The sequence below is a fragment of the Halichoerus grypus genome, chromosome 8 (genome assembly GCF_964656455.1).
Source record: "Halichoerus grypus chromosome 8, mHalGry1.hap1.1, whole genome shotgun sequence".
Lineage (NCBI taxonomy): Eukaryota > Metazoa > Chordata > Mammalia > Carnivora > Phocidae > Halichoerus > Halichoerus grypus.
The window spans coordinates 138,956,544-138,969,097 of NC_135719.1; the positions used below are offsets into that span (position 1 = coordinate 138,956,544).

General features: G+C 55.3%; 1 protein-coding gene and 2 long non-coding RNA genes across 11 annotated transcripts in view; 1 reads left to right on the forward strand and 2 right to left on the reverse strand.

The window, feature by feature from the left end:
- TTC7B (tetratricopeptide repeat domain 7B) overlaps positions 1-775 on the reverse strand; it is a 247,390-nt gene extending 246,615 nt beyond the window's left edge. For 2 of the 5 annotated variants that reach the window (XM_036064449.2, XM_036064446.2), the window contains exon 1: positions 611-773. In XM_036064449.2, coding sequence (XP_035920342.1) covers positions 611-731 — 121 coding nt within the window. In that variant the 5' untranslated portion in view covers positions 732-773. Of the gene's footprint in view, positions 1-610 lie in introns of all 5 variants that reach the window. The other 3 variants (XM_036064452.2, XM_036064448.2, XM_036064450.2) reach the window with 3 other exon arrangements.
- A 426-nt stretch (positions 776-1,201) lies between these two features.
- On the forward strand, positions 1,202-7,667 carry LOC118518026 (uncharacterized). Of its 5 annotated transcripts, none has more exons than XR_013440809.1 (4): positions 1,202-2,599; positions 3,373-3,812; positions 3,905-4,098; positions 4,513-6,424. It is a non-coding gene; the product is annotated as an uncharacterized LOC118518026 (long non-coding RNA). The 5 variants fall into 5 exon arrangements; XR_004908414.2 differs by having other exon boundaries at positions 1,202-2,420; positions 2,520-3,812; XR_013440810.1 differs by having other exon boundaries at positions 1,202-2,077; positions 2,269-3,812.
- Positions 7,340-11,922, reverse strand: LOC144378877 (uncharacterized). Its single transcript, XR_013440811.1, has 2 exons — positions 10,784-11,922; positions 7,340-7,714 (listed from the first exon to the last, which is right to left on the reverse strand). It is a non-coding gene; the product is annotated as an uncharacterized LOC144378877 (long non-coding RNA).
- Between the last annotated feature and the right edge of the window lie 632 nt (positions 11,923-12,554).

Genomic DNA, 12,554 nt, shown 5'->3' on the forward strand with positions numbered 1-12,554 from the left:
ACCCGACCTCCCTAGGTCCACAGCTTTGACATCCTACTCTCTGAACCCCAGGACACACATTCACCTGCCTTCCACCACCACCCCCTACACACACCCCAAGTCTGAGCTTCCCCCTGGAGCCCCTTGAACGTCACGTGTTTACAAACCATATTTCCCAGGGGTCTCTGTTCGACACCCCCCCCCCCCGAACAGCATACGCACACCCTGTAATCCCCTGCACACTTCACGGCCGTGCCCGGGGGAGCGCCCTCCCCCATCGCCTCCAACTTCTTAGGACCCGAAGGCCGCCCGGGCCCCTGGGACCCCGCTCGGGCAGCCGGCTCCTTGAGCCCCCGGACGCGCTGACCCTACAGAAGCCCGCCCGCACGCCGGAACTCTGGGACGCGGGGCACGGCCCTGGCCCGCTGGACGCCCCGACCGCGTGACGTCCGGGACCCCGGGGCTCCCAGGCCCCGGCCCCACGCACCTCCCCGGCGCGGAGCCCGCGAATCCCCGCCGCGCCCCTGCCCGCGCCCCGCCGCGCCTCCGGGGCCCGGCCCGGCCCGGAGGAGAGCGCGGCGCCCCCCTACCTCCCCGCCCCGCAGCCCAGGCCGGCGCGCCCGGCGCCTACCGTTGGCGATGAGCTTGGCCGACAGCTGCTTGACGAGCTCGGGGATCCGCTCCCACTGGCACTCGGAGCGGCAGCGCTCGATCTCCGTCTCGAGGCGCGAGCCCGCCTTCCTGGTCGCCATCGCGGCCTGGCCGGGCCCAGCCCGCCCGCCCGCAGGCCCCGCAGGCCCCGCCGCCGCCGCCGCCGCCGCCCGGGCGCCCCCGCCGCCGCCTCCCGCTGCCGCCGCGGGCGCGGGCTCCGGCTCCCGGCTCCGCGGCGTAACGGGAGCGCCGGCTGGGGAAGGGGCGGGGAGGCGGGCGGCGGCGGCGGCGGCGGGCGGCGGCGGGGCCCCGGGCGCCGCGAGGAGCGGCCCCTGCCGGCCAGGGCCGGAGCGGCAGGCGGGCGGGGGCCGGGGCCGGGGCCGGGCGGCTGGGGGGGGGGGGCGGGGCGGGGAGGCTCAGGAGGGGCGAGGTGCGGCGGAGGCCAGGGAGGGGAGGGAGGCCCGGGAGAGGGACTTGGAGTGGGACGGGGGCGGGGGCTCGGGAGGTGGAAGGGCTGGGGGCAGCGGCAGGGGTGCAGGCAGGTGAGGAAAGGGGGGGTGAGGGGTGGGGGTCCGGCAGGATGGGGATCTGGGAGAAACTGCGAGGGGGCAGATGGGAATGAGGCCTAAAAAGGGCAGCGACCCTGGGGAAGGTCACCCGCCAGGCAGGACTAAGAGGGCCCGGGGCCGGGTGCAAGGCGGGTGTGAGGGGGAGGCCTGCCTGAGCTTGTCCTGCCCTCTCAGATTTCAAGTAGATCCCTCTGGGCCTGGGTTGGCCTGTCCCCCTTAGCAGCGCCCCCTCTGCTCCTGGCAGCCTTAGCCCCCACCCAGATGAGGTGGGCCGAGAGGCCTCTATCTCAGGCCCGCAGGGCACCTGCCCAGGGGCACCATAAATGTCTGTTGAGTTGCACTGAGCCTGGCAAGGATGCTACCAGCTGAGATGCAGCTCCCTTGCCCTCTGAGGAGGATGCAAAGTCACCAGAGGGCTTTCTTTGCCTCGGCTCTGCAGACTGAGAGCTGGGGCAGGTGTCCAAGGTGTGCATTCTTTCAGTTATTTGATAACTATGTAGTGATCACCTGCTATGTGCTAGGTGCTGTTTTAGATGCTGGGAATACAATGCAGACCTAAACAGACAAAATGTCTGCCTTGGTAGAGCTTTCATTGCAGTCAGGGAAATAAATAAGCAAAATAAAGTAGTAAGTTAGAAAGTAAAGATGGCTACTTGAAGAAACAGAGCAGGGCCAAGTGAGGAGAATAAAGAGTTGGGGGCAAGGGGTGTGGAAGATGTTGCAGTTTTCAATGGGATGTTAGCAACGGCCTCATGGAAGAGACATCTGATGAAGACTCAAAGAGGGTGAGAGAGAGAGCCATGAGGATATCTCTGGGGGAAGAGCATTCTTGGCAGAGGAAACAGCAGTGCAAAGGCCCTGGGGTGAGAACATATTTGGTGAGTTGGAGCGAGACCAAAGAGACCAGTGTGGCTGGAGTGGAATGAGGGAGATGAGGTGAAGCAGGAGAGCTCAGAGGGAGGAGGAGGCATTTCAGTCCTTGGCGGGCCTTGTGGGCCATTATGAAGACCTTGGCTTTGACTCTGGTGAAGTGGGAGGTCTGTGCAGGACTTTCTGACCTCTATTTTAGGACTCTGACTGACTGCTGTGCTGAGAACACTGCCAGTAGTTCAGGAGAGAGATGGTTGTGGGTACACCAGGGTGATAGCTGGGGCTGGGCTGAGGATGTTGGATTCCAGACACTGCATTTGAGGAGGGAGCTGACCTTCTGGAACGCCAGGGGTGAGGAAGCGCTGTCATCATCCGCATCGCCCCTTCCGGGTGCCTCACGCCAGCTTTCCAAGAGTTTCACACAGGTTCATCCGTCTCTTATCTCCTCAGCAGCCCCAGAAGAACAGACCTTGTGGACGGCACTTCACCACGAGGAAGCTGAACTGAGACATTGGATGTGAGGAGGGAAGGTTAGGAGATAACTTCAGCCATGACCAGCATAACCTTCAGGCACCCCCAAGGACTATGTCGAAGGTGGACCTGAAAGGTCTCAGATGCTGGGGACAGCCCCAGGAAAGGGATGTGTTAAAGTTTTAGCAGGGGACCCTTTAGCACCTGGTCCCTTTGATTCCACCAAGAGGGAAGAGGAAGAAGAGGAGAAGGAATCTCCGCAGATCTCCACACCTCCCCCTCAGACCCTCGTGTTCTCCTCTCAGCTCTAGCCTGGAGACCTGTCTCTCCAGACGTTTGCCTGGAATGTTTGCTCCCCTCTGGTCCAGGAGGGACGTTCCTGTGCATTCTTGGAGACCCAGGCCAAGGAGCTCTGCTCCATGGCTGACTAGTCCTGTGTAAGCCCACAGCAGTGCTATCTCCCTCTGTGACAGGGCTTTGTAGTGACAAGTGTTCGGACCTGCCTCAGCTGCCATGCTGTAATGTGAACCATCTCTGTTCCATCTGTGCCCCCCCAGCTGGTAGGTTCCAAGGCAGGGCCTATGTCTTCATGAGCCTGAACCCTAACTCGCCAGGGGCTGCCTGGCCAGTGGCATTTAACCTCTCCAACCCTCATGTGCTTACAGCTCCTCAGGTAGAATACCTACCCCCCCCCCACACACACACACAGAGCTGGTTGAGAATTCAGTGAGAAAATACAAGCAAAGCACTTAACATTGTACTGGTACACCGTGAGAACCCAAAAACCATGAGCTGTCATTCTGCGTCTGTCCCCCTTGTACCCACAATGTAGGAGCTCGAATGAAAGAGTGAACCAATGAGGCGGGAGATACTCAAGGTGTGGAATCAGCCTGCAGGTGTTTTCCTTTAGGACTTCACAGAACAATCAGTATTTGTGACGACTACGTCTGAGACTTCCACCTTCACTGCAGGCCACCCTGGGAGTGGCAGACACCCAGCAGAGTACTCACGGCCATTTGCTTGAGGCCTGAGGTCGCTGGGGTAGAGGGCTCAGGAGCAGATGCCAACAAACATTGTCAGCCTGACCTGCCCAGAGAAAGACCCTGCTGGGCCCTCACTGTGCAGAGCCCCAGATGGGCCCCAGGTCTCTGGACTCAGTGTCACCTCTGCGATGTTTTGGTCCTTACCCACTGCCCGAGCTGCTCTGCCATGGCGACCCTGGGGGCATGCAAGCGTTGGCATGTGGAGAAGTTCCCCCAGACTGTTCTCTAGGTACGTTTACCTGCAGGTGGCACTCAGGGAAATTCAGGAGTAGGAAGTCGTTGGTGCTACTAATAGTAATTAAGCCAACATCTTTTTTCCAGGCACTGGTATTACAGGTCTGACAAGGATGGGAGAAATCACAGCCTGTAGGCCAAACCCAGCCCTGAGGCCTGGTGATGCCCAGAGGAAAGAAGCTAAGTGGAAGATGGCTCAGGAAATATGACTCCTGGCTAATCCCTCGAGCAAATCTGGCTTCCCAGGAGCAGTGGGGACAGGCTAAGGGCTCAGAGCAAAGGTCAGTGCAAATGGAGGTGCTTCTGTGGCCTGGAAACCTCCCAGTCCCCTTCCCCCTGAAAGCCTGGGTCCCTTTTACAACTAGAATGGGGGGGGTGAGTAGCAGGTCAGGGTGCTTGAGAGAGGTCTGGGCTGCGGTGGGGTGGGGGAAGCTCCAGGAGAAGGAGGAGACGGCGAGAGGAGGGGCAGGGGCCCTTGCCCTTTACCTCCGTCAGGCAGGAAGCCTCTTCCACAGATATCCATGTGGTCCCCCTCCCTTCCTCATGTCTCTGCCCCAGGTCACCTCTGTCCCAGTGTCACCTCCTCGGGGAGGCCTTCCCCAACCACCTTATCCAAACCCACTCCCTGCCATTCCCTTCACTCCCTATCCTTCGGCTCTGCTGTGGCTTTTGCTTGCTTTCTTCTTGATTTCTAGGTATTAATTCAGTGTTCATTGCCAGTCTCCCCCCGCTCAAATGTAAGCTCCACGAGGGCAGAGGGGTTTGTGGGATTTGATTCCCGGCTGCACCCCCAGCACTGAGCACGAAGCCTGGCACAGAGCAGGTGCTCCACACGTACTCGCTGAGTGGATGAATGAGGAGAAGGAAGGTGGTGGGGCCGCACTGGATGGTACCCGAGGCCTGCGCATCCCAGGGGACAGGCCCACAGAGGTGGGAATCAGCTTGCTGAAGCCAACGGGTCAGGCTGAAGGGGTAGATGGAGATCCAGAAGGAGCAAAGGACAGTGGGCTCAGCGTGCTGTCATCTGGCCGCCTGCGCCCCGGGAGGCGTGAGCCATGAGCAGCCACGGCCGGCAGGAGCCTGGAAGGCACGCCAGAGCCTGCAGGCCTGGGGCTTGAGTAATGACCGCTGCTCTGCCTGGGGAGGGTTTGTAATTATGAAATATTTAATACATACAAAACATATGATCAGGGGGCATCTGTGTAATAAAATAATACGATGAATACCAGGGCACCGACTGACGGTCCCAGAGTTAATCACCATCTTGCTCTTTGTGCTTATTATCCCCTTGCTTTGTGTCGTAAGCAGCTTTGTGCTGCCCCTTGCGCCGTGAGTACTGTACCCAGCGGGTGACGTTGTTTGGTTTCACGCTCTGTTAAGATGGTGTCATGTTCTGTAACTTGCTTTTTCGCTCACTGTGTTCTGGGCTCTGTCCTTGTTGTGGCCTTTGTTGAAGGCCGTGGTTCCTCCCTTTTCTTGGTGTGTGACACTCTGGGGTATGACGCCCAGGCCAGCCGGCCTCCGTGTAGCACTCCTCCAGCGCCCACACTTTGATGAACAAGGCCGCTGTTGAAAAGCTGCACCCGTGCTGTTGTGACGAGTTTCTGAGGATGACTCAAGATGGCTCTATGCCCCTCCCTCTTGAAGTGTCCTGAGGGCCCCCTGAGTTTCTTCCCAAAGGCCACCTGCTGCTGGGCAGCCCCACTGCAGACACTGAAGTGGGTGTGTCTAGTTTACCATCTGTCGCCATCTGACAGGGCTAGCCAGGTCACCAGGGTTGGGAGGCTGGCTGGCGGCTCAAGGAGGGCCTGGGCCTGGCATGACCTGCATGTGGAAACCATGTTCCTAGGCTGGCCTTCAGCTTTGCCAAGTCCAGAAACACGTGGGTGCTCGGGTGCTTTTGCTCCACCCACTCCCACTAATGAAGCTCACCACAGACCAATGTGTACCCCCCATGGCAACCTTCATTTATGATGGAAGCCATTCCTACCCAGTATCCTATCCCTGGAGGCCCCATTCCCAGTGTCAGGATGCATGCAAAGCTGAAACTGTTTTAAGAGGTTGCTTGGTGAGCATGGATTTGGAACTAGAGAAAGGGAAGTCTTTAAAAGGCCATCCTTCAGGCCCTGGAAAGTGCTGAGAACTGTCTTGGTCCCATTCTTGAGCCTACTTCTCCAAGGTTGAGAATATCCACATGTCTCAGATCTGTGTACCCTGCCCAGGATGAGGCTGGACCAGTTCTGTGAATGTCCACTGCCTGTCTCCATCCATGATGACCTTGCATAGGCTTTGGACACCATAATAACAACCAAGTCGGTTTGGGTTTAAGCCTGTGTGATAGGAATCCCTTATCTTCATGAGTGTTTTTCACACTCAGAGTTCTGGGAACACTTTCCTGGTACTTTGTATATGACCTGTCCTGCCTTTTTCCAGAAAGGCAAAGAGTGGCTTTATGATAAAACACCCACCTGTATGTATGAATGAACAGCAACGTAAAGATCAAAAACTACATGGATACAGGGGAGAACATTGTACCTGTCACCTAGTCAAGAGTATAACTAGAATGATTTTTAAGCTTCCCGGCAGACTTTGCACAGAGGAAGATACATGGGCTGGTTTGATTTGAAAAATGGTTGATTCACACATCTGGAGTTTGAAAGGGCAATCAGGAACCCGGTGAGCACAAAGGATCTGGTTGTCCCTACAGAGTTGTATTAGCAAACAGTTGTGACATTTTCATTTCAAACACTTTACTAGTAAAAAGAAGCTAATTCTCAGTCTGTGTGAAAGAGCCTCAAAAACACAGAATCTGCTTTTGTTAGGAATTGCGAGTGATCTCTCCCTGGACAACACCACTACCATGCCAAGTTTCCACGGTCTAATTCAACAAGCATTGGTTAAGTATCTATGGTGCGCCGGCGTTAGGTTCTGAGGATACAAAATTGTATAAAATGTGATGCCATCCCTCAAGGAACTTACAGTCCAATTGGGCAAAGGGAAAAAGAAATCAAGGACAGCTCTGTAGCTGGGACTCAGAGGAGCACCAGGGACTGGGGAAGCCCTTGGCGCACTTTGAGGCTTCAGGATAGGAAGTCTTCCTACAGGTGGTAACCCCCGAGCCAGGCCTTGAAAAATGATTTCAGGTCTGGTCTGCTTGCCAAAGTGGCGAATGTGCGACACCGAAGTTGGAGTTAGAAGCCCTGGATCTGATTTTCATCGCTGTAATTAACCTGATTGTGTGACCTTGTGAAAGTCCCATTCCCTCTCTGGACGTCAGTCAATTCCCGGTTAAATGTGAGAGAGAAGATCACTAGCATTCCACAGTAAGATCGGGCTTGAGAAAGTCATCCACTGGGAAGGAAGACAACGCTCGTCAGAATACACGATTTAAGTAAGTGGGAAGTAAGTGTGATGTGTCAGGTACTTAGGGAAGGATGTGAGCACCAGCCAAACCCCAGTAACATCAGTGAAAAGTCAGCGCAGAAAACCAGTGCTTTGGCAGGTTGAAAGAACACTCAAGTCTTTCTCAGGAAGCAGAAGTTTTCTTCTGGGGAATCTGAAGAGAAGCCTGCCAAGCTTGCAGACCCGGTTAGGAACCCAAGGGGCCTTCACTCTAGGGGGCGGGGCCCACGCAGCAATCCCCAGCTCTAATGGAAGGGGCGGGCCCGGCGCGGCGGCGGCAGCCAGTGACAGAGCCTCCCGATGAGGTCATGGAGTTCCTCGGCGCTTCATTGGCGGACCCCCCGCGAGGCCTCGGCGCCCACCTCTCGGCAGGCGGCGGGTCGCCGGCGCCACCCCGGGAGCCAGGGCTCGGAGGGCGCGTCCCCAAACTTTCTCCCTGTATTTATGGACGCTGAGCAGCGAGCGAGCCCCGCCAGGAGTGGACCCGGTCTCCTCCTGCAGGGAGAAATGAAAATGCCCAGAAAAAAGGGTTCTTACCCACCCAGACGCAGGATTCTGAGAAAATCCTCATCTCCTCTGCTGAAAGTGGAGGGCTTGTTTTGTCTTGTTCCATCCCAAACACACTGATTCATTAACCATTTTAACCATTTAAGGACACTGAGCAAACTTCCAGTGGCTGGTCACCTTTTATTTCCCCATGGTGTTCTGAAACATTTTAAAACCATGATTCTCAAACCCTGGTATCCAGAGGGATCCAGAACGCTGGTAGCACACGCCAGGCCCTACCCCTGACTCCAGTCCTTCCCGCTGCAGTTTGAAGAAACTGGCAGGGCCAGGGAGCTGGACCCGGCTTTGGGAACAAAAGCATTTAAAGCATCATCAGAACTTGTTAGAAAATGCACATTTTCAGGCCGCAACCTAGACCTACTGAATCAGAAACTCTGAGGTTGGGGCCGAGGGGGAGGGGGTCCAACCATCTGTGTTCTACCAAACCCTGCAGGTAGCTCTGGTGCTCACTGAGGTGTGAGAACTGATTTAAATCAACTCCTCCTGAACGTTGAGACTGCTTCAGAACAATGTGGATTCTGCACTCTCAGAATCGTCGGGCTGGGAGAGGGGCCCCTAGTCCAGTCGCATCTGGGGGAGGTAATTTTGGAGTGCTTGCCCTGTTCTCACCACGGAACTCCTGGGGCCCAGCTCAGCTGCTGGCATCTGCCATGGTTTGGGCTACAGGTAATTGGACCAGTGCTGCCCATGTGACCAGCGCTTTCCTGGAAAATGATTGAAACAGTCCCTGTGAGTGAGTCCACTAAGGGTGAACTCGGTACCCGAGGGCAGTCCTGTTCTGCTGTGTGGCTGGGGCAGCAGGGGAAACCAGTCTGCAGAAGGAACAACTGTGAAGCAGACACGTCGGGAGGGGAGGTGGAAAGAGAATCGGTGCTAAGATGCCCTCCAGGCCCCGAACTACCAGGCCCCTGCCTCCCTCTCACACTTCATGCAGACCACCGGCTCTGGCTGATGGAACTCGGGGCACCCTGGGCACAAGCAAGCATAACCTGTTCCCATCTGAGGTTTTGCACATGTTGTTCTCTCCACTCGGAACTCTTAGCCCCATCTTTCCCATGCTGCCTCATTCCTGACAATCGGGAATGTTCTTAAATGACACCTCCTCCGGGAGTGACACTCTAAAAGGGCCCCTCCTGCAGCCACACTCTATCACATTAGCCTGCTTTCATGTCACCATCACATGTGACTTCTTGACTGCCATCACAAGTGTGCTTACTAGCTCACCATAAGCTCCTTGAGAGCAGAGATCCTGGGGGTTTGTTCATCACTGGATCCCAGGGCCTTGAAATGGCCCGGCACCTAGTGTGGTAAATGTTAGTTGAAGAAAAGATCACTTTCCTAACCTTCCAGAGGCCCAGCTGCTTCCAGCCCTCAGGTTGCAGGAGATCCCCACCCCTCAGCCTGGTTCTCCGATCACAAACACCCCTCCACGTGGATTCCTGATGTTCACCACCCAAGGACTCCAGAGGGGTTCAACTTTGTTTTGCAGACAAGAAAATTGAGGCCCAAGTGACTTGCCCAGGTGTATGTGGCCAGTTAGTGGGACAGCCGGGACAAGAGAACTAAACTTTCAGGCCACTGCTGGGTCCCCAGGGTACTCCCCCTCATGATCTTGGGTCGCTCCCCACAGCAAAGCAGTCAAATCAACCTCAGGCCTTTTTGCCTCCTTGTGTAAGCTTTTAATAAATCGGTTTCATTTTCAAAATACTGCCCAGAATAGTCTGCGGTCAACAGAAAGATGCTGCCAGTACTGTCTGCTGTAGGAAGTTATTTTCTGATGAACTGTAGCGGGATGGGTGGTTTGAATGTCTCTGTTGCGACAGGAGCATGACAGATGTCGCACTGGTCCTCCCTCCACCCAGATTTCCTTTTTTAGGATGTAAAAAGATATGATCCAAGATTCCACTTCTGGATTTGCACATGTTTAGATTTATCCAAAGAAAACAAAAACACTAATTTGAAAAGATATCTGCCCCCCCCACCATGTTCCTTACAGAATTATTTACAGGAGCCAAGAAATGGAATGAACGGATGAATAGATGAAGAAGATGTGGTGTATGTATACAATGGAAGGTTACTCAGCCATAAAAAAGAATGAAATCTTGCCATATGTCACAACTTAGATGGACCTGGATGGCATTATGCTAAGGGAAGTAAGTCAGACAGGGAGAGACAAGTACTGTATGATTGCCACTTATATGTGGAATCTAAAACAAAACAAGACAAAAACAAGCTCATAGTTACAGAGAACAGATGGGTGGTTGTCAGAGGCTAGGGGTGGGGGATGAGCAAAATGGGTGAAAGGTCAAAAGGTACAAATTTCCAGTTGTAAAATAAAGGCATGGGGATGTAGTATACAGCATGGTGACTATAATTAATAATACTGTATTGAATATTGGAAATTTTTCAAGAGAGTAAATCTTAAAGGTTCTCATCTTAAGAAAAAAAATGTGCAACTATGTGCGATGGTGGAGGTTGGCTAGACTTATTGTGCTCACTTCACAACGTATACAAATATACCTGAAACTGTATAATGTTATATGTCAATTATACCTTAATTAAAAAAAAAAAAAACATAAGAGGACATCTTTTTAGAGATAGCCTTGTGTTCCAGGCTACAGTTTACTGCAGTCCAGGGAAGCAGGGCCTTTGGCCCAGAGAAAATAGTTGTGACTGCCGTGTGCAGAACAGGCTTCTAGGGAGCTTTCCCAAGTAACGGGACCCTTGCACTTGGCCTGGGACCTCAACAAGTATGTGTTGAATAGCTGACTCAGCCATGATGGCCTGAGTGGCTGTTGTCAAACTCAAGAGATCACACTGGCTGGGGAAGGCAGGGAGCAGGAAGAGTAGGGTGGGATGCCCTTACTCTGGGTATTTATCCAAAGATAAATGGTCATCTGTCATGCCTTGTGATCTTTATCTCCGTCCTGTATTTGGGGAATCCCCCACCTGATGAGGCAGAACCCACCGGGGAAGTTGAGAATGCCAGGTACTCACTGTGCCGGGCTCCCTTGTGGCCACAGTGAGGGTGGGTAACCCCAGCTCTGGTGGGCAGACACCTCTCAGAACCTGGGGGCAGCTTCATCCCGATCCGGTGGACATTGCTGTGGCAGCTGTGGGTGGAGTTGGCCCGGGTGCACCCATGTGTCCACGCCCAGCAATGGCGGCCATGCTCCTTCCTCTCCAGACCAGTCCTGAGGAGGATTTCCGACCTCTGCAGAGGGCTACCCAGCAGCTTCCATCCTGGTCCCCGTCATCCCAGAGATTGTGAGCCATCTGAGATTAATTCCGTTAATGCCGAAACCAGCCCGAGCTGGTTTCTGGGGAGAGCAGGACTGAGGGAGGAGGCTTCCAGAAGGAGGGCCAGGTGCGGGCAGGGACGAAGAGGGTGCGGGCGTCCAGGTGGAGCAGGTGGCATTGGAGCAGGGAGGTCCTGCAGCACTGTTGTCCTTGAGACCCGGTCACAGGTTGTGCGGAGGGAAGTAAGTCACCCGGGGGGTGGGGTGTCCTCCGGCTCCTCACTCGGGTTACAGAGGGTCATGGGCTGGCGCGTTTTCCTGCGAGTCAGGCTTCTTTTCCTTTGCCGCTTTCTGAGCCTTTCACTCAAGGACGTGGGCTGGGCTACCTCATCCTCATCACTGGCGGCCTCTCAGGTCTGACTGGGAGCCTCAGCGTGCGCCCCCGCCTGGAGCCCAGAAAGCCAGTCCTTCACCTAAGGTCCTATTTTAACTTGGGGTGGACTTTCTTTTCACAGGGGAAAGCATAGCTTAAAATACTCCTCCCCGCCTCCACCTCCCCGAAATCTCCAGCACAGCTCTTGCATCCCCGCCTTTGATGGGAGCAACGAATCTGAGCGGGTTGGGCCCTTGCAACTCTATGTGCATTAGAATGGGCTCCTGGGTCTAAGCCTGTGGGGTGAGGGCAGGAAGGGCTTGGGGACCCCACTCCTGGGCGGCTGAGGGGTCCCTCTAGTGGGGCTTCACCCTACGGGGGGAGGCGCTGATGCACACTGCAGGCCCGGGGATCAGATCCTTTCTTGGGAGCAGGGTTTGAATGAGCAAGGTGCAGCTGGGGCACTTGGACATGGAGGAGGAGGAAGAAGAGGAGGAGGATAAGGCCTCTAAAATGTGGGAACAGAGTCAGGTGCTCCATAGACCACCTCCCTCTCCTGCTCTCATCTCACTCCTAACTCCGATTTAAACCACCTGGCACACAGCCCTTCATGCAAGTCCAAGTCCACATGGACAGGCGGAGGAGGCCGCTGCCCACACAGGGGGACTTAAGGAGCACAATCTGGAAAGAGCCGAAGCAGGACATGGGCACTCCTGCAGTGCTTACCATCCTGGGCACCCAAATCAGCATCTGTCACATGCTGCCTCCTACAGGACATGGGCTCCGTTCGTCCACTTCTCACAGTGTCCCTGCCTTGGGGGGCCTGTGGACTCCGGGCACTACGGGCCATGCCTTAGTCCTGCATGCGTCCCCCAGGACACCCAGCTCAACAGGTACTCATCAGTTCACCCGTCCATCCAGTGGCTTGGAGAGGCCCCACGGGAAGGAGAAGGGAAATGTCTGTGGATCCCTGCCTCCCTCTGCACAAAGCCCATCTTTTTCCCCAAGAGGAGGGAAGAGTTGGGATTTCCAGTTCTTTCCTTTGTCACTATTTCTTACACTTTGTGCTTTCACCATAACAGACACACACAGTCCCTTTCCTGTTGGAGGCATTCGGGTGTGCATCGCTCCTCTGGGAGACTGTGAGTGTCAGAGG